The following is an 18,662-nucleotide window of genomic DNA, read 5'->3' on the forward strand; positions in this document are numbered from 1 at the left end:
AGGAGGGGAGGGAAGGAGAGAAGGGGATGCCCAAAGGCAGGACAGTGCCCCCAGCGGGGGGAGCGAAGGCCACAGAGGAGACCCAGGCACCTGGGAGAGGGGACAATCTGCACTGGTACATAGTCAGCCCGGTTCCTGCTCCCCTGTCCTTCAGTCTGACCCACCCCAGCACTGGCCTGGCTAGGAGGGAGGGCAGCGCTGGGAAGGAGGGCTAGGCTCTGCCAAAGGCCCTGGGCAGCTGAGATTCCAGGTGTGACCTCAGATTCCCTGCCCTGAAAATAGGGACAGAGGGGTAGCTGTGAGAGGTCAGGGTCCTGCTTGTCCTCACAACAATGAGGAGGAGGAAGATTTTGCCACATCCTCCTCCCAGGGTGGGGTAGGTGTGCTCTCTGATCCCTGAATTCTCCTCTAGATCCCACTGGCCATGGGCATCACACTCTTGACCACAGCTGGTCTCTGCTTCTCGGCCTCTTAGCTCTGGAACCACGTTCCCCAGGTTTGTTCATTCAGTCTCAGATATCCCGCAGGTACCAGGCCCCAGGTACCTTGATAGGAATCCATTCCGGTGTGAAATGAAGTATTTCCTTGCATGTTCCCATACACAGAAAAGCGCTAAATTCCTTAATTTGAGATATCTGATTCTCCTTAATTAACAATAATCTTTTGATGTTCAAACTACCTGCCCCTTGCAGCAAGCTTCCGTGACTCCTCCCCCAGACTCCTGGGAATAGTTCTCTCGGGGTCACTGGAGATGCTGTTTCTGAGGCCTGAAGTCCTAAAAATTGCCACGAAATAAAACAGAACTCTCAACTGCTAGGTTGTGACTATTTTTTCCATTGACACTGGTTTGGTCAGAGAGGAAGACTTGGACTCTGTGACAAGGCAGGTGAGCAGTACTTGAAGGAAGCTCAGAGCTTCAGAGGCCCAGAAGGCCCTGACCAGGCGGAGAGGTGGAGTGCCTCCGAGTCCCAGTTCTCCCTTTCCTCAGCTGAAAGATTCTAGGCACGTCACTTAACATCTACTGACCTCAGTTTTCTCATCAGTAAAAAGGAGAACCACTGTACTCAACCACTGCCCTTTCCTGTCCAGTTTATATAGGAGAACCACTGTCCAAACTGGACAGGACAAGAGCAGTGAGCAGGAGTTCCCTCATCCTAGGGCGACAGCACCCAGTACAGCCTGCAAGCTGGCATCCCATTCCCACAGCACATCACCAGGAAAGTCACCTGCCCGGGCGGCCCTCTAGTCCCTGCCTGCCTCCCCAACCAGGAGTTTCCAGGGAAGGATGGGGTTTGGCTCTTGTCTGCCTGCAGTATCTCCTAGTGCTCAGGGTTCTCACTGTGAAGTTTCAGAAATTCAGACTCCCAGCTCTTCCATATAATAAACGATCTCAGGAAAATTACATAACTTCTCAAGGCCTCAGTTTCTTCATTTGTAAAATGGGAACAGTGCCTAATCCATAAAACTATTGCTGAGGATTAAATGAAATCACTACATAAAATGTCTAGCATGGTGATTGAAACATAATAAGCTTCCAAGAAACAGTAGCTACTGCTACTAGTATTACTATCAAAAAATAATTTTGTTATTGAATTGGTCACTTAACTCCACACCTCCTCCCAGCAACTCTGACTGTCCCAATGGTCTCGGACAGACGTCCTGTTTATGGGACAGAATCTTTCTTCCCCTTCTGAACTATGTTCTAAAGGATGAGACAGCGAGAAATTCCACAGGAAGGTCACGTGGAAGACCAGCTATGCACTGCCCTCCCTCCCTCCACCTCTGGCCTTCCCTGAACCTGGGGTCATCTGCCTTCAGGGGCTGGGACTGTCCTCTCCAGAACCCTGGTTAGAATCTACAGGTCAGGGGGCCTGACAGTGGGGTGAGGGGGAGTCTAAGTGGACAAGATGTCCTCTCTGATCAGGGCTGGGGTATTGGTGTTAAGTCCCCGAACTTTGTTGGGAATGTACTTGTAGGGAATCTCTGACGGCCTCCTCATATCCTCCAGCTGTTCAAATCCTTGGTGCAGAATCTCTTCCTGAAACAAGAAATGCCCCGCCACACGGGGCTGTGGAGGGGGAAAAGAGTCCAGCCTGACTGAGACGTGGGACAGGGGCGGCCCAAGGAACTGGATTCTGCTCCTAAGGGAGGGACTGGATTCTGCTCCTAAGGGAGGGCCAGGTCTGCTTGGCTGGGGTCACACTCTGTGCTAGAGGCTGCGTTGGCCACTACCCAGGAGAAAGCCCCTCACTGAGAGGAACCCTGGATGGAGCTCAAGGAGTGAGCTCAAGGAGTGATGTCAGGCTGGGGGAGGGGAAATCAGATCACAAGAGGCAAACCAACACCTGGGTCCTGACCCTGCCTCTACCACTTATTTGCTGTGATCTTGGGCAAGTTATCTAACCTCTCTGTGCCTCAGTTTCTTTATCTGTAGAACGGTACTTGACTTCTTAGCTTGTTGGGAGGACGAAACCAGTTAACATATGTAATAGTGCCCACAGAGGTGCTGTGTGCTTTGCCGAGGTCATTCTCACTGAAGCTATTACTCAGCTCTCTCTGAGGCTGTTTCTTCCTCTATGTTACTAGAAGATGACCCTTGTCTCACGGAATGATGTCAAGTTAAATAAAGTAACAAATTTGCGGTGTCAGGCACACGGTAGGTATTCAAATCAAGTAGAGCTCTCTCCATTTCCTTTTCCTCTCCCCAAGAGGGCCCAGACGAGAAGTTGGGTCACTTTGGACACCCCCTCCCGCCCCGCCTCAGCCCAGGGCTTGCTGTGTGATCCTGGTCTGATCTCTGGCCCCTGACCTCGGTCTCCTTATCTATGAAAAAAGCTTCTGGGCCAAGTGATTCCTAACTGTCCGTGGCCTCCTTCCCACCTCCATTCCGTCCTTGCTTCTCCATTTCCAATTCATGTCCTACTGCACCCACTCCTTCAGCAACAGAACCCTGGGAACCCTAAAGTGGGGTGGAGAGGACAGCTGGTGGGCAAGAGGTACCCGCCTACAAGCAGCCCAGTACCCACCCCAGGTCCCCAAGGGTTAAGATCCAGAGTGAAGGGCGGGGGGCCAGGGTCAGTGCTGGACAGACGGGCCTGCAGCCCAGGGCCTGCCTCCCCTCCCCCTATCCTAGGAACAGAGGCCACTTGTTTGAGCATCAGCTGGCTGGCTTTGAGCTCAGCCAAAGGAAGAGTGGGGTGGGGAAGGGAAAGGGCCCCTGGAGAGTGGAGGGGACTCCCTTCTCTCCTAGGGCTTTGTACTAAGCTAGTCCACACCTAGCCCCTTGGACTCTCAGAGGCCCCTTACCCCTCTGAAGTGACTCCTTCCCCCCAGGTTCTCCCTGGGGGTGAGTGTTCTCCTTGTGGGTCAGTGAGTATTCTCCCAAACACTCTTGGTGGAGGTGTGGGGGTGGATTTAGACTCAGACAGGCTCAATTCTTGCTCCAGCAGTCTCTCTCTTTGGAGCTTGGAACCAGGTCTTATTACTCAACCCTGCAGACAGGGAAATGGAGAAGTCTGGGAATGTGCAGAGTCACACAGAGTTTGGTGGCTGCAAAGAGACTGTCCCAGGTCCCAGTCAGTCCTGGGCTCTGCAGTCCCCTTTATCACAGAGTTCCAAGGAGATCCAGGAGGTTTGATGGGGAGAAAACTTCCCCAGGCGGGAGGGGGCGGGGGGCAGACGGGTAGTGGAGAAGACAAGCAACCTGCACAAACAGCTGAGGCTTGACACGTGGAAAGGCATGACTGGAGTCCGAGAGATGGTGGAGGTGAGGCTAGGGTTGACTGGGGAGGCCTGAATGCCCCAACGAAGCCTGGGAGAAATCTGTCCACTTCCACTTCACAGTTGTTAGGACTCTTGCCTGGGAACATCCCCTCCTGCCCTACTCCAGTGAGCAAGCAGCAAACGGGGAGAGGGGATCTCCAAGGCAGGGTCTGGACCATCCTCAGCCAACCATGGGTCTGGGGGGACTGGTTCTCTCTACACCCTACCTCTGCCACCCATTCCAGCCACTTCCATCTCTTTGTCATTCCTCAAACACACCACGCAAGTTCCTGCCTTTGCACAAGCTTTGCCTTCCTCTGAGAGTCCTTATCCTTGTGAATTACCACTTAACTGCCAAGGCCAATTCCAATCATCTCCTCTCTGAGCCTCCAAGAGTCTCAGTGTCTGATTCCACCCCAGTACCTGTCTGCACCTGTATTTGGACGCTGCTGGGCTCCTTCTACCCTGTAATGAGCTTGCTGGGAGGTCTCTCCCAGCCTAGACACACTGCTCTCTGAGCACAGGTATTCTGGGTGTCTCTGTCTGGACCTTGCTGCACAGTCAAATCCTTCCCTGAGTACCTCCGTACATCTGTCCAACCCTATAGCGCTCCCGCCACCAAACCTGGGGATCAAAGCAGGCTCCCCAGGACAGGAGCCTTGGGGGAGTGGGGTGCATATACCAGATGCCGACCAGAGCTCCCCAGCACTAAAAATCGGCCCTGGAGATCTGGGACCAGACACCCACCACACACCCTCAGACCGCATTCAGAGTTTGCTTCCTCCAGTCCCAATAACCCACTCCCGGCTTGACCCCGTTCAGTGAACACACACACCTCCTTTTTCCAGCAACTGGGCCAAGTAGGGGCTCTTGGGAGGCCATGCCCCCATTTACTGATGGGGAATTGGGGCGCAAAGACCGGAAGTCGTCTGCCCAAGATCACTAGAGCCCCAGGTCCAGTGCATAAGGTCATATGAACCAGCAGACCTGTAAGGGTCTCCGCAGTCAACGAAGTGGGAGCCTTCATTTCACAGATGAAAAAATCAAGGCGCCCGAAAGCGGGTTAGCTCTGGAACCTGGGAGGCTTCACGCCAAAGGGCTAAGGGCTGGAAGCCCCCTTTCCCGCCGGTTCGCCCTCCTCCCTACCGTCTCTGGTCCGACCGCATATCCTCAGGAGGCGACTGCATCCCCGCCGCCAGTCAGAAGACGTGACCTAGAGAAACTCCCGCGGAAGTAGGTGCCGGGCGCAGAGTTGCCGCGCAGCCTCGGCTTTCCCTTCCGCGGAATGGGGAAACTCCGGGCCACACCTGGCCAAGGGGCGGCGGACAGGGAAGCCCTGGCTGCCGTACTGACCTGTTCTGATCCAAGACTCCACGCGCGTAGCCGGGGCCCCGGCGCCACCAACTGCACCGTTGTAGTCAACTCGCGGCCGCAGGCCGGGCGCGCCCACCCTGCCGGGCGCTTCCGCCCGCCCCACGTGACGCCCCGGGGAGGGGAGGGCGGGTAAGGGGGCAAGGACCCGCCCCCTTCCCGGCCACGCCCAGTCACGGTCCTGGAGTTCGCCGGCCTTGGGGACACGTTGATCTGTGCGTCTCCCCTGTCCATCTCGCTGCTCACAGATCCGTCTACGTCTCCTGAAGCTGAGGTCTGCCTCCCCTATCCCCGCCCTCTGAGTCTCCCATCTCCTCCTGAGCCTCTCCGCCTCCTGCCACCCCTCTCCCTGGGAGGGACAAGTCACAAACCGCCCCACCCCCAGAGCGGTAAGGGGCAGTGGGAAGCTGGAAAACCCAAGTTCCCGACCTCTTCCTCCAGAAGTCCTTACCCACTTCATTCTTCGAGAATATCCTACTTCTGTCCCTGGGCCCACATCTCTCAGGAGCAAGGTGGTGGGGAAGATGCAAGTCAGAGTGTCCAAGGATCCCTTGGTTAAAGGCTGCAGCCTGAGATCCCGGCGGCCAGGCAGCTTCCCCGGCCTAGAGAATGGGAGATTTCCACTCATCCTACCCGCATACACAGCAGATGAGGGTCTGGGGTTTGACAGGCATTCCCAGGTCCTGTGTCCAGGGCTGAGATTGGGTGTCATTAATTTGAGCACCTACTACATGCCAAGCCCAGGGCTGGGCAACTTATTTCTTCTGTCTCAATCTGCCTGAAGGTAAAAACTATTACCCCAGGTTATAGATTAGGAAACGAGACTCCAAAGAAGCTCCAGGGCTTGCCCAAAGTTACAAAGCCAGTATTGGGTAAATCAGCCAAGTCTTAGTGAGTTACAGAATCTCCTGCCTACCCCTACTGGATATTCACCCTGCCCTTCCAGGAAAAAGTGGACTCCAAGTGTCTTCCTGACAAGGCAAAGGTAGGTCGTTTCCCGGGAGCGTGGAGGGCCAGACCTTGGGGAGAACTTAAACACTGGAGAGGGGTGGAGCACAGGGCCTTCCTCCAGACCTGAGAGCAGAGGTGACCCTCAAGCAGCAGAGGGCACCTGTGGGCTACAGAGAAAAGGAGAGGCCCAAGCATCCCTCTAGACTTCAAAGCTGCTGTGGGGAACACAGGACCAGGGAACTGGCATCTTGGCAAGGGGTTGGAGGCCCCACCTTTTCTGTTACCACAGGCCTGAAGTAGAAAGAACTCAATTCACAGGGCCTGGTCCCTTCACTACACTGGAGTCTGATGACATTCCCCTCAACCCCCAAACTTCCTCCAGAGAATGCTGCCCCAACCTAAGCTCTGGGCCTACAACCCTGTGGTCTGAGAGCCAAGGTGCTCTCTGCCCCTCCTTCTGTCACAACAGGCACGTGTCAGACCCCCAGCCCATAGGTTGGACCCAGGGAGTCTTAGGCTGCAGGTCTTACAATAGAACCCCATTCTCTGACCCTGACCAGACCTGCTTCTTCTCTTAGAGCAGTGAAAGTTAGCCTAAGAGCCTGAGTGAATAGCAGGATGAACACACAACAAGGACAGGTGGATGAATGAAGAGTAAACTAATGAATGAACACACCACGGACAGGAGGGTTGACAACCACCCCCGCTTCACATGGAGAAACGAGGGGATGTCTAAAGGAGCAAAAGCCCGTGATCAGTAATAAAATTAACAAAATGAACTGTAGAACAAAGGGACCGAGGGCGGTGCCCGTGCCCCGAGCAAGTGGGAAGGAGGCACAGTGATGAGCCAGATGAGGCTGTGGGATCATTTATTGGGGCTGTGTCCAGCCAGGCCGCAGCTCCAGCCTGGGCCCGAGCCCAGCGTCCCCAGGAGGCGCAGGAGGTGGGAGAGAGGAGAAAGCGGGGGAGGATCCGCCGCCTCTGGGCTCCGCCCCGTCGTATCGCCGTCCCTGCCATGGTGCAGCGCTCAGGTGAGCGAAGTGTCGTCATCGCTGCCCTCGCCGCCGGCGCTGCCTGTGCGATCTTCCCGGCTCTCTGCCACCGCGCTCTCGTCGATGTTCTCCAGCGAGTCCGCATGTTGCACCGACAGCTCCGACAGCGCCAGGCTGGGCAACGAGCTCTGCTCCGGGTGTAGCCACGGTTTGAAGTGTGGTTGATGCTTCTGCTTCCACTCAGGGTATTTGACGCACGCCTTGTACATCTTCTTCATGGCCTGAGGACCGGTTGTACCGCCGGATAAGGGGTGAGCTGGGAGCGGGACTAGGCCTTCACCACGCCCGCTCCCACGCCCTCCAGCGGCTCAGACCGCTGTTCCCAGGATCCTGACTCCTGCTCGGGTTTCGTAACCCCGCCCCTCAGCCCTGGCCCCGCCCCCTGACTCCCATTCCCGGACTCCATCCCTGTATCCCAGAACGCTCTCCCCAAAACCTCCACACCCGCCAAGTCCCATAGTCACTCACCTTGGGAGCCAGGAACTGAGAAGATTTATTCACCACCCATTTGGGTAAGGAGCCTATGAGGGCAGGAAAGGGTAGTGAGAAGAAAAAGGAAGCAGCAGCCGTAGGGATTCAAGGATCCAGCCCCCCACAAACACACACACCAGCTCCCTTACTCCAACCTGGGGTTTCCAGGTAGAACACACTCTTCTCCATAGGGAGGGGGCAGAGTGAGGCAAGTCCTGTAAGACGTCATCGACTTCACTCCCTCTTTCCACCTCAGACCAAGGTCCTCAGGCTCAACTCTCCACCTCTACCACCCGACTGCCTCTGCCCTCTGCTGAGTCCAAGGGCTGCATGAAAGAAGACCACAGGGTCCAAGGTGATCACAGGCCACACATGAGTTAAAATCCTGGCCAATCAAGCTTCTGCCTGCTGCCTCCCCTCAACTCACACTTACCCCCCTTTTCTCATACCCAGTCCCACTATCTTGAATGGCCCTGATGCTCATCCCCTGCTCTGCCTATCCTTTTAAGCCCCCTGCTGCATGACCTCTTCAGCCTGGCCTGACCTGGAATCCGTGGCCCGATTCTCCACCCACCTCATCCCCAAGTGTCTGCTCTGCCTCTGACACCCAAAAAACTCACTCAGTGAGGTGCTGGGGAGCTCTGGGCCTGGGCCAGTGGACCCTCAGTGATGCTGGGGGGATACCCAGGCAAAGATGCTCAAGAGCCTACCCCTCCTCTAGTCATTCATTCATTCCCTCACTCACTCCACAGTCACTCAGTGACACCCACCCTGGACCAGCCCTGGGGACCCAGAGAGGAACTCACTGTCTGGGGGAGCCCGACAGTGTGCCAAGTGCTCTGCTAGAGGGGGATGGGCCCACAGGGCAGGGAGCCAGCAGCTCCTCTGGGTATCAGGGATAGAGGAGGTGAAGCAGCCCTGGAGGGATAAGTAAGGGCAGAGAGGTGTTTTAGGCTGAGGGAAAGGGTTGCTTAGACAAGTAGGAAGGTATAACTCTGAGAAGGGACTGGGAAACCTAGGGAGGGGGGCTTAGACTTCACTGTGAGGACAATAGAAAAACCACAAAAGGATTTTAAGCAGAAGAGAGTCACAAGGAAATAAGTCCTTTGGAAAAAATCTGTATGGACAGACAGGGTGGCTGAGTGTGGAAAGAAATGACAGATTCAGGAGCTATTTAGGAGGTAGAATCAATACTAATTAACGATTTGGGAGCTGACATGAGGGGACCCCCCACAACCACCATGTTTTGGGCATGAGTGACTAGAGGGAAGAGACTCAGGAGAAGGGACAAGTTAGGGAGGGAGACAGTTCAGCATTGGACACATCGAGCCTCGGGTCCTAAGAGACATCCTGAGGGACACATTGAGGAGGCCAATGGCCACCGGGACCTGGATCTCAGCAGAGAGATATGTGGTCACCTAGCCACAGAAGCCTGGGGAGTGGCTGAGCCCTCCCAAGGGAAAAAGGACTGGGGTCTGGGAAACCCAGACCTCCAGGATAGAAGCCAACAAGACAGAGGGGGAGTAGCCAGTGAGAGGGGAGCAAGTCAGAGCATGGGGGCATAGGAGCCCAGGAAGACAGCTGTAAGCTTCATGTTGGGGCAGTGACTACCACCTTGATCCTTGCTTTTCAAAACACTATAAAGTCTCAAACTTTGGCTCAAAGAATGTTTTGGGTACAGATGCCCCAAAATACAAAACCCCTCTTAACAGAGGCCCTTCTGGATCCCAGTAGATCAACTAGATCAAGTCCCATCGCCATGGTATAGGGAAGGATCCCATGATGGGATTCCAGGGCCAAGCCCTCACCTTTGGGGTCCACCTGGGCCAGGTAGGTGATGACGCAGCTCTTGGGCCCCGTGCTCTGGATGAGGTAGCCCGTCTGGATGGACACAGCTCGGACCAAGTCTTTCCGAGGTGGGTATTTCTGGGGATGGAAGGCACAGGGAGGTGAGACTCAAGGTGTGGGAAAAGGTGGTGTCTTTGTGAGTACTAAATACACACAGAATTGGTTCACATGCCCTGGCATTGACTCCAGGCCAGGCCTGATATCAGGGTAAGAAGAAAGAGAGGAGTCGGACTAGGTCATCATTATCCCTCTAAATTTCCTCTGTTCCCCTCCAGAAAGACCCCAGTCTGGGGTGAGGGTTTATAAGTACACACATGGGTGTGTGCATACACACACACACACATACACACACTCATCCTTTCCCAGGCCACCTGCACTTGCCTGTCCTGCCTGCCATGGAAATCAAAACACAGCCTCAGGGAGGGCCAGGGGACCCTACCTCTCACTCCTGTTCCCTTTTTCCCAGCCAGCCCCTCCCACCCACTTGTCCAGAGTGATGGTCCACACTCGTCTGCTTAAAAGCCCCAGCAGGGAGACGAGCCATTATTCTCACTGTGTAGGTAGGAAACAGGGATAGGAGGCTTTGTATCTGGACTGAAGTCACAGGGAAGTCTTGGTGGCAGCCAGGGGCCTCTCCCTGGGCTAGGCCTGCTGGCCTAGCCCTACCTGGTACCTTCCCCTGCCCACCCAGCAGGGAAGGCAGGTTGACTCACAGGATGTTTGACTGAGTAGTTCATAATGATGTAATCAGTGCCCATGGGCAGCCAGGAACGGAGGGTGATGACATCACGATTCTTCAGGGGCTTTGGACACCTCCCTGTGGAGGGCAAGGGACAGTTCAGCCAGACTACTAGCCTGCCTGCCTGAAAGGGGGTGGCAAAGCCCAGAGACACAGGGATGCTTGGTTAACTGCCGACTCCCCCTGATGTAAACAGGGACCCCAGACCTAATTTCTGGAGCTAGGAAGGAGACAGAACAGCCCCTCTCCCTTCCTGCATCCAGCTTCCCCTGCTCCTCACCACCTCACCGATCCCTTACCTTGCTGGCCTGATCAGTTTGTGTATGTGAATGTGAGTGTAGGAGAAAACAGTGGTATTATTGTGTCTCCCTGAAGTGTGGGTAGGTGGGTGAGTAGGTGGCATGTGGCTGTGGGTTTTATACATGACTCCGTGCAAGTGTGTTTGTCTGGAATGTGCATGCATGAACATGGGAGTGTATGTGTGTTTGTAAGTACTCGTTTCTATATGCTCAAGTATATGGGAGCGGACAAGGATTCAGGGAAGGCAGCCCTACATCTCTACACTCAGGTCTCTGAGCAGCCTGGCCCCGGGAGTGACTGTGAGGAGGGAAGCAGGTAGGAAGAGGCTGGGCTGGAGGCCTGGGTAGAGGTGGAGGGGGCTGGGATTGGTGTGCTTGCATCTGCTCACAAGAATAATAGCCCACATCAGCGTTGACTGTCAAGCGAGCAATGTCGAAAGTTTCAATGACGTTGCTGTCCCACTTCTTGCGGTATTCAATGTCATGTAGGACATCGTAGAGTGTCTCTGCTGGCACATCGCGGCACTCCATCCGACACTGCAGATAGACACATGGGTTGTCAGGGTCACACAGGGCTCAAAGCACTAATCAGGATAGGAAGGCATGCAGGCAAAGGGGGCGGGGGTAGGAGGAGAAGGAGGACAGGGAGGAACAGAGACCTCTGAAGCCAACATGGACTCACCTCTTGCCATGAGCCCCATCCAGCCCTCCCAGAAGCCACGTGTGCCAGACAAAGTTAGCCTCTGCATCTAGACACTATCTCCCCCATCTCAGCCCCCACCAAACCTCCCCATTCGTCCCGGTCTCCTCCTCCAGGAAGTCTTCCTGAATTACCCAGCCAACCTTCTGGACTCCTATACACTGTGCTCTCCTCCTCTTTATCTGTGCTCTCCAGGCCCCTGAATTTCATGGGCAGAGGCTCAGTCGATTCAGTACAGGGCCTGGCATGAGTACATGTTAAATGAAAGCATGAATGAATGAATGCCTAAATGGATGTCTTTCCCCCATGGTACTTATCACTGGCCATACCATTTGCCCTCCTTTCTTTTTTTACACCATCTTTTTGTTTTGTTTTTGACCCCCATCATGCGGTATGTGGGATCTTAGTTCCCCTACCACAGATCAAACCCATGCCCCCACTTCAGTGGAACACAGAGTCCTCACCACTGGACCACCAAGGAATTCCCCCAACAAACATCTTTGAATTCTTATTACTTATTAGCCTTGTTCTCAAAGAGCTTTCCAGCTAGAGAGAAAAGAGCAGAGGAAACCTTAAAAAAAAAAAAATTTAACCCACACAATAACTCTGCCAGGTAAGAAATCCAAAGAGGAACTTAAGGCTCAGAGAGGTTAAGGAACTTGCTCACAGTCACCCAGTTGATAAGCAGCAAAGCTGGGGTTGGGACTTCCCTGGTGGTCCAGTGGTTAAGACTCCCCCTTCCAGTACAAGGGGCACGAATTCTATCCCTGGTGGGGAACTAAGATCCCACATGCCACAGGGTGTGGCCAAAAAGTAAAAAAAAAAAGCTGGGACTTCACCTAGATCACACGTCCAGAAAGCAAATAAAAACAGAACCAGGTTTCATTAGATTTACACTCGGCAAGATGAAACTCAGTCTATATCCTGTTCTGTGATTTTTTTTTCACCCGAAAGCCCAAACCCCAGGATCAAGTTCCCCTCGGCAAATGGATGAATTCTATTGTGTAGCTTAAAAAAGTTTCCGAGAACTGGGTGTTTAGACATACTGCTGCTGTTGCTGCTCCTGTTGCTGAGTTGCTTCAATCGTGTCCGACTCTGTGCAACCCCATAGACGGCCTCCTACTAGGCTCCTCTGTCCCTGGGATTCTCCAGGCAAGAACACTGGAGTGGGTTGCCATTTCCTTCTCCAGTGCATGAAAGTGAAAAGTGAAAGTGAAGTCGCTCAGTCGTGTCCAACTCAGCGACCTCATGGACTGCAGCCTACCAGGCTCCTCTGTCCATGGGATTTTCCAGGCAGGAGTACTGGAGTGGGGTGCCATTGCCTTCTCCGTTAGACATACTACTTTCTACTAAAAAGTAAATACATGCAACCATATGAGGGAGGGGTCACATCGCCTTCCCCCTAATCTTGTTAGGCCTTGACCCCACTAATGGTGATGAAAGGACAAGGAAGGACACTACCCATTGAGCATTCTAGGCACCAGTGAGCTCATCAAGCCCTGGATATGCCTCACTTAACAAAAATACAATGGACAGAGGAACAAGTTAAGTGTCACCACAAGAATACAAGACAAAGCCAGATGATGAGACATTCTGCAGGGCTGCTGGTGTAGTCTTTCTACACGTCGATGTCATAAAGAAGGGACTGAGATTTATAGGACAAATAACCAGATAGAAAGTGCAGTCCTGGATTGCATACTGGCTTGGACACAACAGCAGAAGGACACATTTGGGACAACTGGAGAAATGTGAACATGATCTGAGTATTAATTAGATGTGCTGAAAATTTACTGAAACAAAATTGTGGATACTGCTGCCTGAAGAAAAAGCAAGTTACAGAATGGATGCATGATATAATCCCATTTTGGGGGTCAGGGGTGGGGGTGGAAATCTATGCACAGAAAAGGCCTGGGAAGCTAAGGTATTAACAGCGGCAATCTCTAAATGATGAGCATATGATAGTTTTATTTTCTTTTTGCTGTCTATATTTCTAATTTTCTAAAATATATAGCACTGCCTCTTCAATAATGAAAAAAAATTAAATAAAAAGATTCCCCAGAGATCCTGAGAGGTGTGCTCACCACCTGCCAGGTACTATCCTAAGTGCTTTCTACACACTATCACTTTGAGGTGAGGCCTCATTTTAGCCATGAACACTGAAGTTTGAGACTTCCCTGGTGGTCCAGGGGTTAAGAATCTGTGCTCCCAATGCAGAGGGGCCTCGGTTTGATCCCTGGTCAAGGAACTAGATCCCACGTGCCAAAATGAAGACGGAAGAGCCTGCATGCCACGACTAAGACCCAACACAGCCAAATAAATAAATAAGGGGAAAAAAATGAAAACTGAAATTGAAGAACAGCTTCATACTGAAAAGACTCACTCCTTCCCCACCCTCTGTCTGCTTTTCTACTCCACAAGAAGGTATGACTAGATTCAGTCACTTCACCAGCTTCAGCTCTGTGCAGAGCACAGAAGAGTCAGAGATGAATCTGAGGCCTGTCCTTCAGAGGCTTCCAGTTGAGAGAGGAGACTAGTGTGGAAATGGGGAGGTGCCCAGACCGTCCAAGGGGACATAGAGGAGGTGGTCAGCTGTGTGGGGTGAGACGCGGGGCATCAGGCTTCCAGAGAAGCTCAGTGTGTAAAGTAGGCATCCAGCAAGAGGCCGCGACAGAGAGGACAGAGTGGCCTGTAGGCCAGCTGAATGAGCTCCATCTGCTCCAGTGCCCAGGGTGTGCTGCAGCCTAATACTCAAAAGGTCCTGCTTCCAGGTCTTGTTGGAGAAATGTGTGATCCTGGGACTGGGTGGGAGTACGTATAGGAGGAGCCTGCAACGTCTTACTGTGCCAGAGAGTAAAGACAGTGTATTCACAAAATGATAGGGACCTTGCCTAGCAGACACAGGAGCAGGTGTGAAGGGCTCCCCACTGGTTCCATAACCAACTCATCAGGGTTTGCCAGTTTAGCACTGAAAGTTCTTATCCCAGGAAACTGCTCAGTCCCAGGCAAACTAAGACAGTTGGTCCCCTACCATGGGCGAAAGCTGGGCCAACTCATGTATTAAGGTAAATAATGATAGTAACAGATTATATTCCACTGATTAAAATAGGAAACCAAAGTATATATAGGTATGAATAAATAAATACATTGAATGTTTAATGAGGAATAGGGTATTTGCAGAGTTTCAAAGTACCTTCCCATCAAATCAGTAACTTCACTTTGCCTGGCAGATACCACCTTAATCAAGTAATCAAAGGGAACGTCATTAGTGACAGGGCAAGTTGCGACTCAGATGCTTCCTGGCAGAATGCAATGAAAGATGCATGATCTAAATCTCATCATGAGGAGGACCGGACAAACCCTACATGAGGGGCTTTTACAAAATATCTGGCCTCTAAGGGTCACGAAAGTCAAGGAAAGACTCAGGAACTACATCAGACTAGGAGAGACGAATGGAACACAAGTGAGTGAATAAATGAGTGAGTAAACAGAGCGATGAGAGGGATGCGATGGAGAAGATGGCAGAGGCTGCATCTGCATCCTCAGGAGCACCCAGGCAAGTGTCCGCTGTGTGGCGACACACAGGTCCAGGTGCTGCACCGGACGGTCAACACACACACCCACCCTTCACCCCCAACTTCTCCACTGTGCTGCGAAACAGAAAGCCGAGGCTAAGGAGAGGAAGCAACCTGCCCAAATCATAGAGCAAGAAAGCAGCAAAACTTAAAAACCGGATCTTCCGATACTCTTAACCCTCAAGGAGCACTCACGTGTGACTTCTCAGGAAACCAGAACTTCTCTAAACCAAGTTTGGAAGCTGGTTTGGCTTTGCAAGTCCTCAAACGTGTAGTCTCAGGCTGTGAGTGTATGAAGAGGGAGTGACAACAGAATTGTGCTTTGTAGGTTAGCATCCACCCGGGAAGTCCTCCTCCCTCAGGCCAGCCTCAGTGCCCCCAGGGCCTGCTGCGCCCACGGCTGGGTGCACACTGAGAGAGGCCCTCTTGTCCCTCTGGACTGCTGTCGTTCAGGACCTGGGGCCTCGCTCTGAGACAGCAGGCAGCGGGAGGAGCACGCAGAGCACAAGACAGAACAGGCACCAAGCTGAGCATAAAGTCTGTGTGATATTTTATCTTTAAGATAAAGAAGGAAACTTCAAAAGTTTCCCATGCTCATGGTACGTTCCTCAGGAGGAAGGTCGGCTGCGGGGCCTGCTGGGAAGGTGAGGACCCAGGCTGCGGTGGTGGCACTGCAGGTAAGGAGACTGAGGCAGTCCAGGTGACCAGCCTGGCTCTGGGCCTGCCTCTTTCCACAGCCCCCAGGAGGCTGCATGGCTGAGCCAAGAGAGGTCAGTTACATCCAGCGTCGTTCCTGTGTGCAGCTGCAGCCGCCACATGGGCAAAGTAATTCTAAGAGGCTTCTGGAGGGCTGGGTGGGGGCAGAGGTGAGTCATCAGAGAGCACCTGGTGGGCAGGGCTGTGACCAGAATCCATAGCCAGTGGGCCCTGGGCAAGTCAGTCACTTTGGCTGGACACCTGGGAGCTCCTCCTGGAAACCATAACTGAACCGGAGGCAGTGCCAGAGCTGCTCAGCCAGGGAGCAAGCCATGCTTGGCTGCAAAGCTCTTACGGCCTGGTTTACTGCAGGAAGTCTCACATGCAATCATTTTACAGCTGAGAAAACTGAGGCCCAGAGGGAGCAGGTGACACCAGAGAAATTTTTAGACTCTGTACCCGCTACACTCCACCAGACTCCTTGATGTAGAAAATTGAGATTGCCCAGAACCCCCACAGAACCACGGTCAGAGGGAATGGACAAGCAAGGAAGGCCATCAGGGTGACACCTGCACACTTTGAGTCTGGTAATCCCAGGTTCCAATTTCTACTCCTCTCCTTAGGCATGAGATTTAGTTCGTTTGAGTCTTTGTTTCCTTGTATGAAAAATGGGGATAATAAAAATACCTACCTCATGGGGATGTTGTGGTCAAATTAAATGAGATAATATATGAGACAAAAATGAGCTCCCTGGTAGCTCAAACAGTAGAGAATCTATCTGCGATGCAGGAGACCAGGGTTCAAGCCCTGGGTTGGGAAGATCCCCTGGAGAAGCAAATGGCAACCATCTGCTTTCCAGTATTCTTTCCCACAGAATTTCATGGACAAAGGAGACCAGCAGGCTACAGTCCATGGGGTTGCAGAGAGTCGGACACAACTGAGCAACTGACACTTTCACTTCAACGTATGCAATATGCCTGGCACGTGGCAGGTATCCCCCAAACCAGTAGCTGTTATTACTTAAGCAGGCTTCCACAAGCAGCCAGGCACCCTTCCATAAGGCCAGGACCACAGACACGTGCATGCATCTCTTTATATTCTGGGCCCCAGGTGCTCTCTGGCCTCACCTGGCCCTGCCCTTCCATCCATCCATTCACTACCTTCTGGAGTATTCTGCTGCATGCCAGGCCTACAACTGGGCAGCAGGGATGGGTAAGTAAACCACACCTGGGCCTTGCCCCAAAGAGGGCCCATCAAGTGGCAAGTGGGAGAGACGGGGACATAAAACCCCAGTGGAGAATGAACTTGGCAGGGGGTATGGGAACTGTGGGATCAGAGGGCAACTGAACCTAAACAGAGCTGAATTGCTGAAAGAGGAGAGAGGGCATTTCCAGCAGCAAGACTGGTGGGTGCAAAGGCCTGGAGGCTTGAATAAATCAGTACAGAGCAAGATCCAGGGCCATCCCGGTGTCTCACTCTCCTCTCCTCCTCTCTCCCACCCCTTGCCCTGTGCTTCTCTGGCAGATGGTCCAGTAGAGGAGGGAAGTGTAGGGGGGAGGGACTGCAGTATCTCCCAGGACCCAGGGAGATGGCTGACCAAAGACAGAAGAAAAGAAGTCAGGTCATGTCCACGGGGCCGTGGTGTGACCTTGAGGGTCAATGGCCAGGGCAGGAACAAGGAAACTGAGACGTGGGCAGATGGATCCCAGTCTGGCTCAGACACTGAGACCTCACACAGCAGGTCTCCAATATGCTTGGAATAGATGGGGCATACAGATTATCCCAGAGTCCTGGGAACTCCAGAGATAACCTCTTCCACTATTCCTCTTCAGTTTACCACCAGGGGAGCTGAGGCCCAGAGAAGGGGAAGCAGTCCTTTGGGCTCCGAAACCTCCCTCAGGCTGTGCTGACTTCCCACCGTGTTGCATTTGAGCAGTTTTGTTGAAGAACAACTATTAAGCACATCAGCCTCTCCCAAAAGAACCATATTAAACACAGAAGCAGCACTCCTGACCAGGGTGGAACACTAACTATCAAATCAATCACAGCCCCAAGTAATAGAGCTCAACAACCACTATCGAGTGCTCCAAATCACCAGTTCATTATCCCACAAAGGAGACGGCAGCACCAGACCGTGGACCCCACAGGGGCTGAAATTTAGGTCAGACCACCTCTGCCAGCTGTCAAGGGTGCCAAGGTGCATCCTGTGCAGACACTGTCTCTTACCCTTCCAACACTCTGATGGATATTATCAAACCCCATTTTACAGATGGAGAAAGTGAGGCTCAGAGAGGTACAATGACCGACCACAGCCACAAAGCTAACAGTGGTGGAGCAAACCAGTGCCTGGGGAGCCCGACCCGAAAGCATCAGGACTTTATGCTCCCCTCCTCAAGAGGCAGGACTGAGCCAGCAAATGCAAACATGCTGGCAACTGGAAACTGCCTTAGTTAATTGGTGGTTATTATGAAGTGCTCACTGTATTCAGAAGGACTTGCTGACCAAGGAGGGCAAAGCTCAGCGATTCTTCCTCTGAACCAAATTCCTGACTCCATCCTCGGCTCTCACTGGGCTGAAAGGCAGGGCCATGCTTTTTCTGAAGCCCAGCCCTGGAGCTCTGCACTTGGAAGTCTCCTCTGAGAAGACTGGAGCATTGCATTTCCCTCCCAGGCTCACACTCACAGCAATTCCAGGCTGTCTGGTCAGACAGGCCTCTGCCCTGCCACTGCCTGCCTGTGTGGCCTTGGCCTGGGCAAAGGACTTCAGTTCTGAGTCCCAGTATCTTCATCTGTCAAACAGGGATAATCCTCCCCTCAGAGTAAAGCTGTGAGGATTAAAGGAGACTTACACACCAAGCCCCCGGTGGCAGCTGCCCTGCCTCCAGCCTTAGGCCCCCACAGTTTTCCCTGACTTTGCAGGCCCTGCCTGCTAACACCAAAAGGCAGGATAAAGGAATAGGAAGAAAGCTGAAAACAACAAGAATACCCCAGATCCCTCCACAGGCTGGATGGACAGGGAGAGGGTGGGAGGACCCTACCCAAGCCCACAGGTTCCACCCTCACAGCCCACCACCAGGCACTGCCCTCACCGTGTCAGTCCAGGTGCTGAAGGACGCAGAGACTGGCCCAGGGCACACGGCACAGGAGAGGCTCCGTGCTAGCAGCCCCTCTGCCTTGGCTGTTTCTGCTCCCAGTCCTCCTC

General features: G+C 53.1%; 2 protein-coding genes across 3 annotated transcripts in view; both read right to left on the bottom strand.

The window, feature by feature from the left end:
- Nucleotides 1–5,658, bottom strand: part of LOC104995592 — a 23,776-nt gene extending 18,118 nt beyond the window's left edge. Inside the window, exon 1 of the mRNA XM_010849526.1 lies at nt 5,116–5,658. Coding sequence (XP_010847828.1) covers nt 5,116–5,593 — 478 coding nt within the window. The 5' untranslated portion in view covers nt 5,594–5,658. The remainder of the gene's footprint in view (nt 1–5,115) is intronic.
- Nucleotides 5,659–6,936: 1,278 nt separating this feature from the next.
- Nucleotides 6,937–18,662, bottom strand: part of STARD10 (StAR-related lipid transfer (START) domain containing 10) — a 33,918-nt gene continuing 22,192 nt past the window's right edge. For both annotated transcript variants that reach the window (XM_010849501.1, XM_010849500.1), the window contains exons 3-7: nt 10,883–11,030; nt 10,169–10,272; nt 9,416–9,533; nt 7,605–7,657; nt 6,937–7,357 (exon numbers count right to left, since the gene is read on the bottom strand). In XM_010849501.1, coding sequence (XP_010847803.1) covers nt 7,112–7,357; nt 7,605–7,657; nt 9,416–9,533; nt 10,169–10,272; nt 10,883–11,030 — 669 coding nt within the window. In that variant the 3' untranslated portion in view covers nt 6,937–7,111. The remainder of the gene's footprint in view (nt 7,358–7,604; nt 7,658–9,415; nt 9,534–10,168; nt 10,273–10,882; nt 11,031–18,662) is intronic.

The sequence above is a fragment of the Bison bison genome, unplaced genomic scaffold, assembly GCF_000754665.1.
Source record: "Bison bison bison isolate TAMUID 2011002044 unplaced genomic scaffold, Bison_UMD1.0 scf7180017864284, whole genome shotgun sequence".
NCBI classification, from domain to species: Eukaryota; Metazoa; Chordata; class Mammalia; order Artiodactyla; family Bovidae; genus Bison; species Bison bison.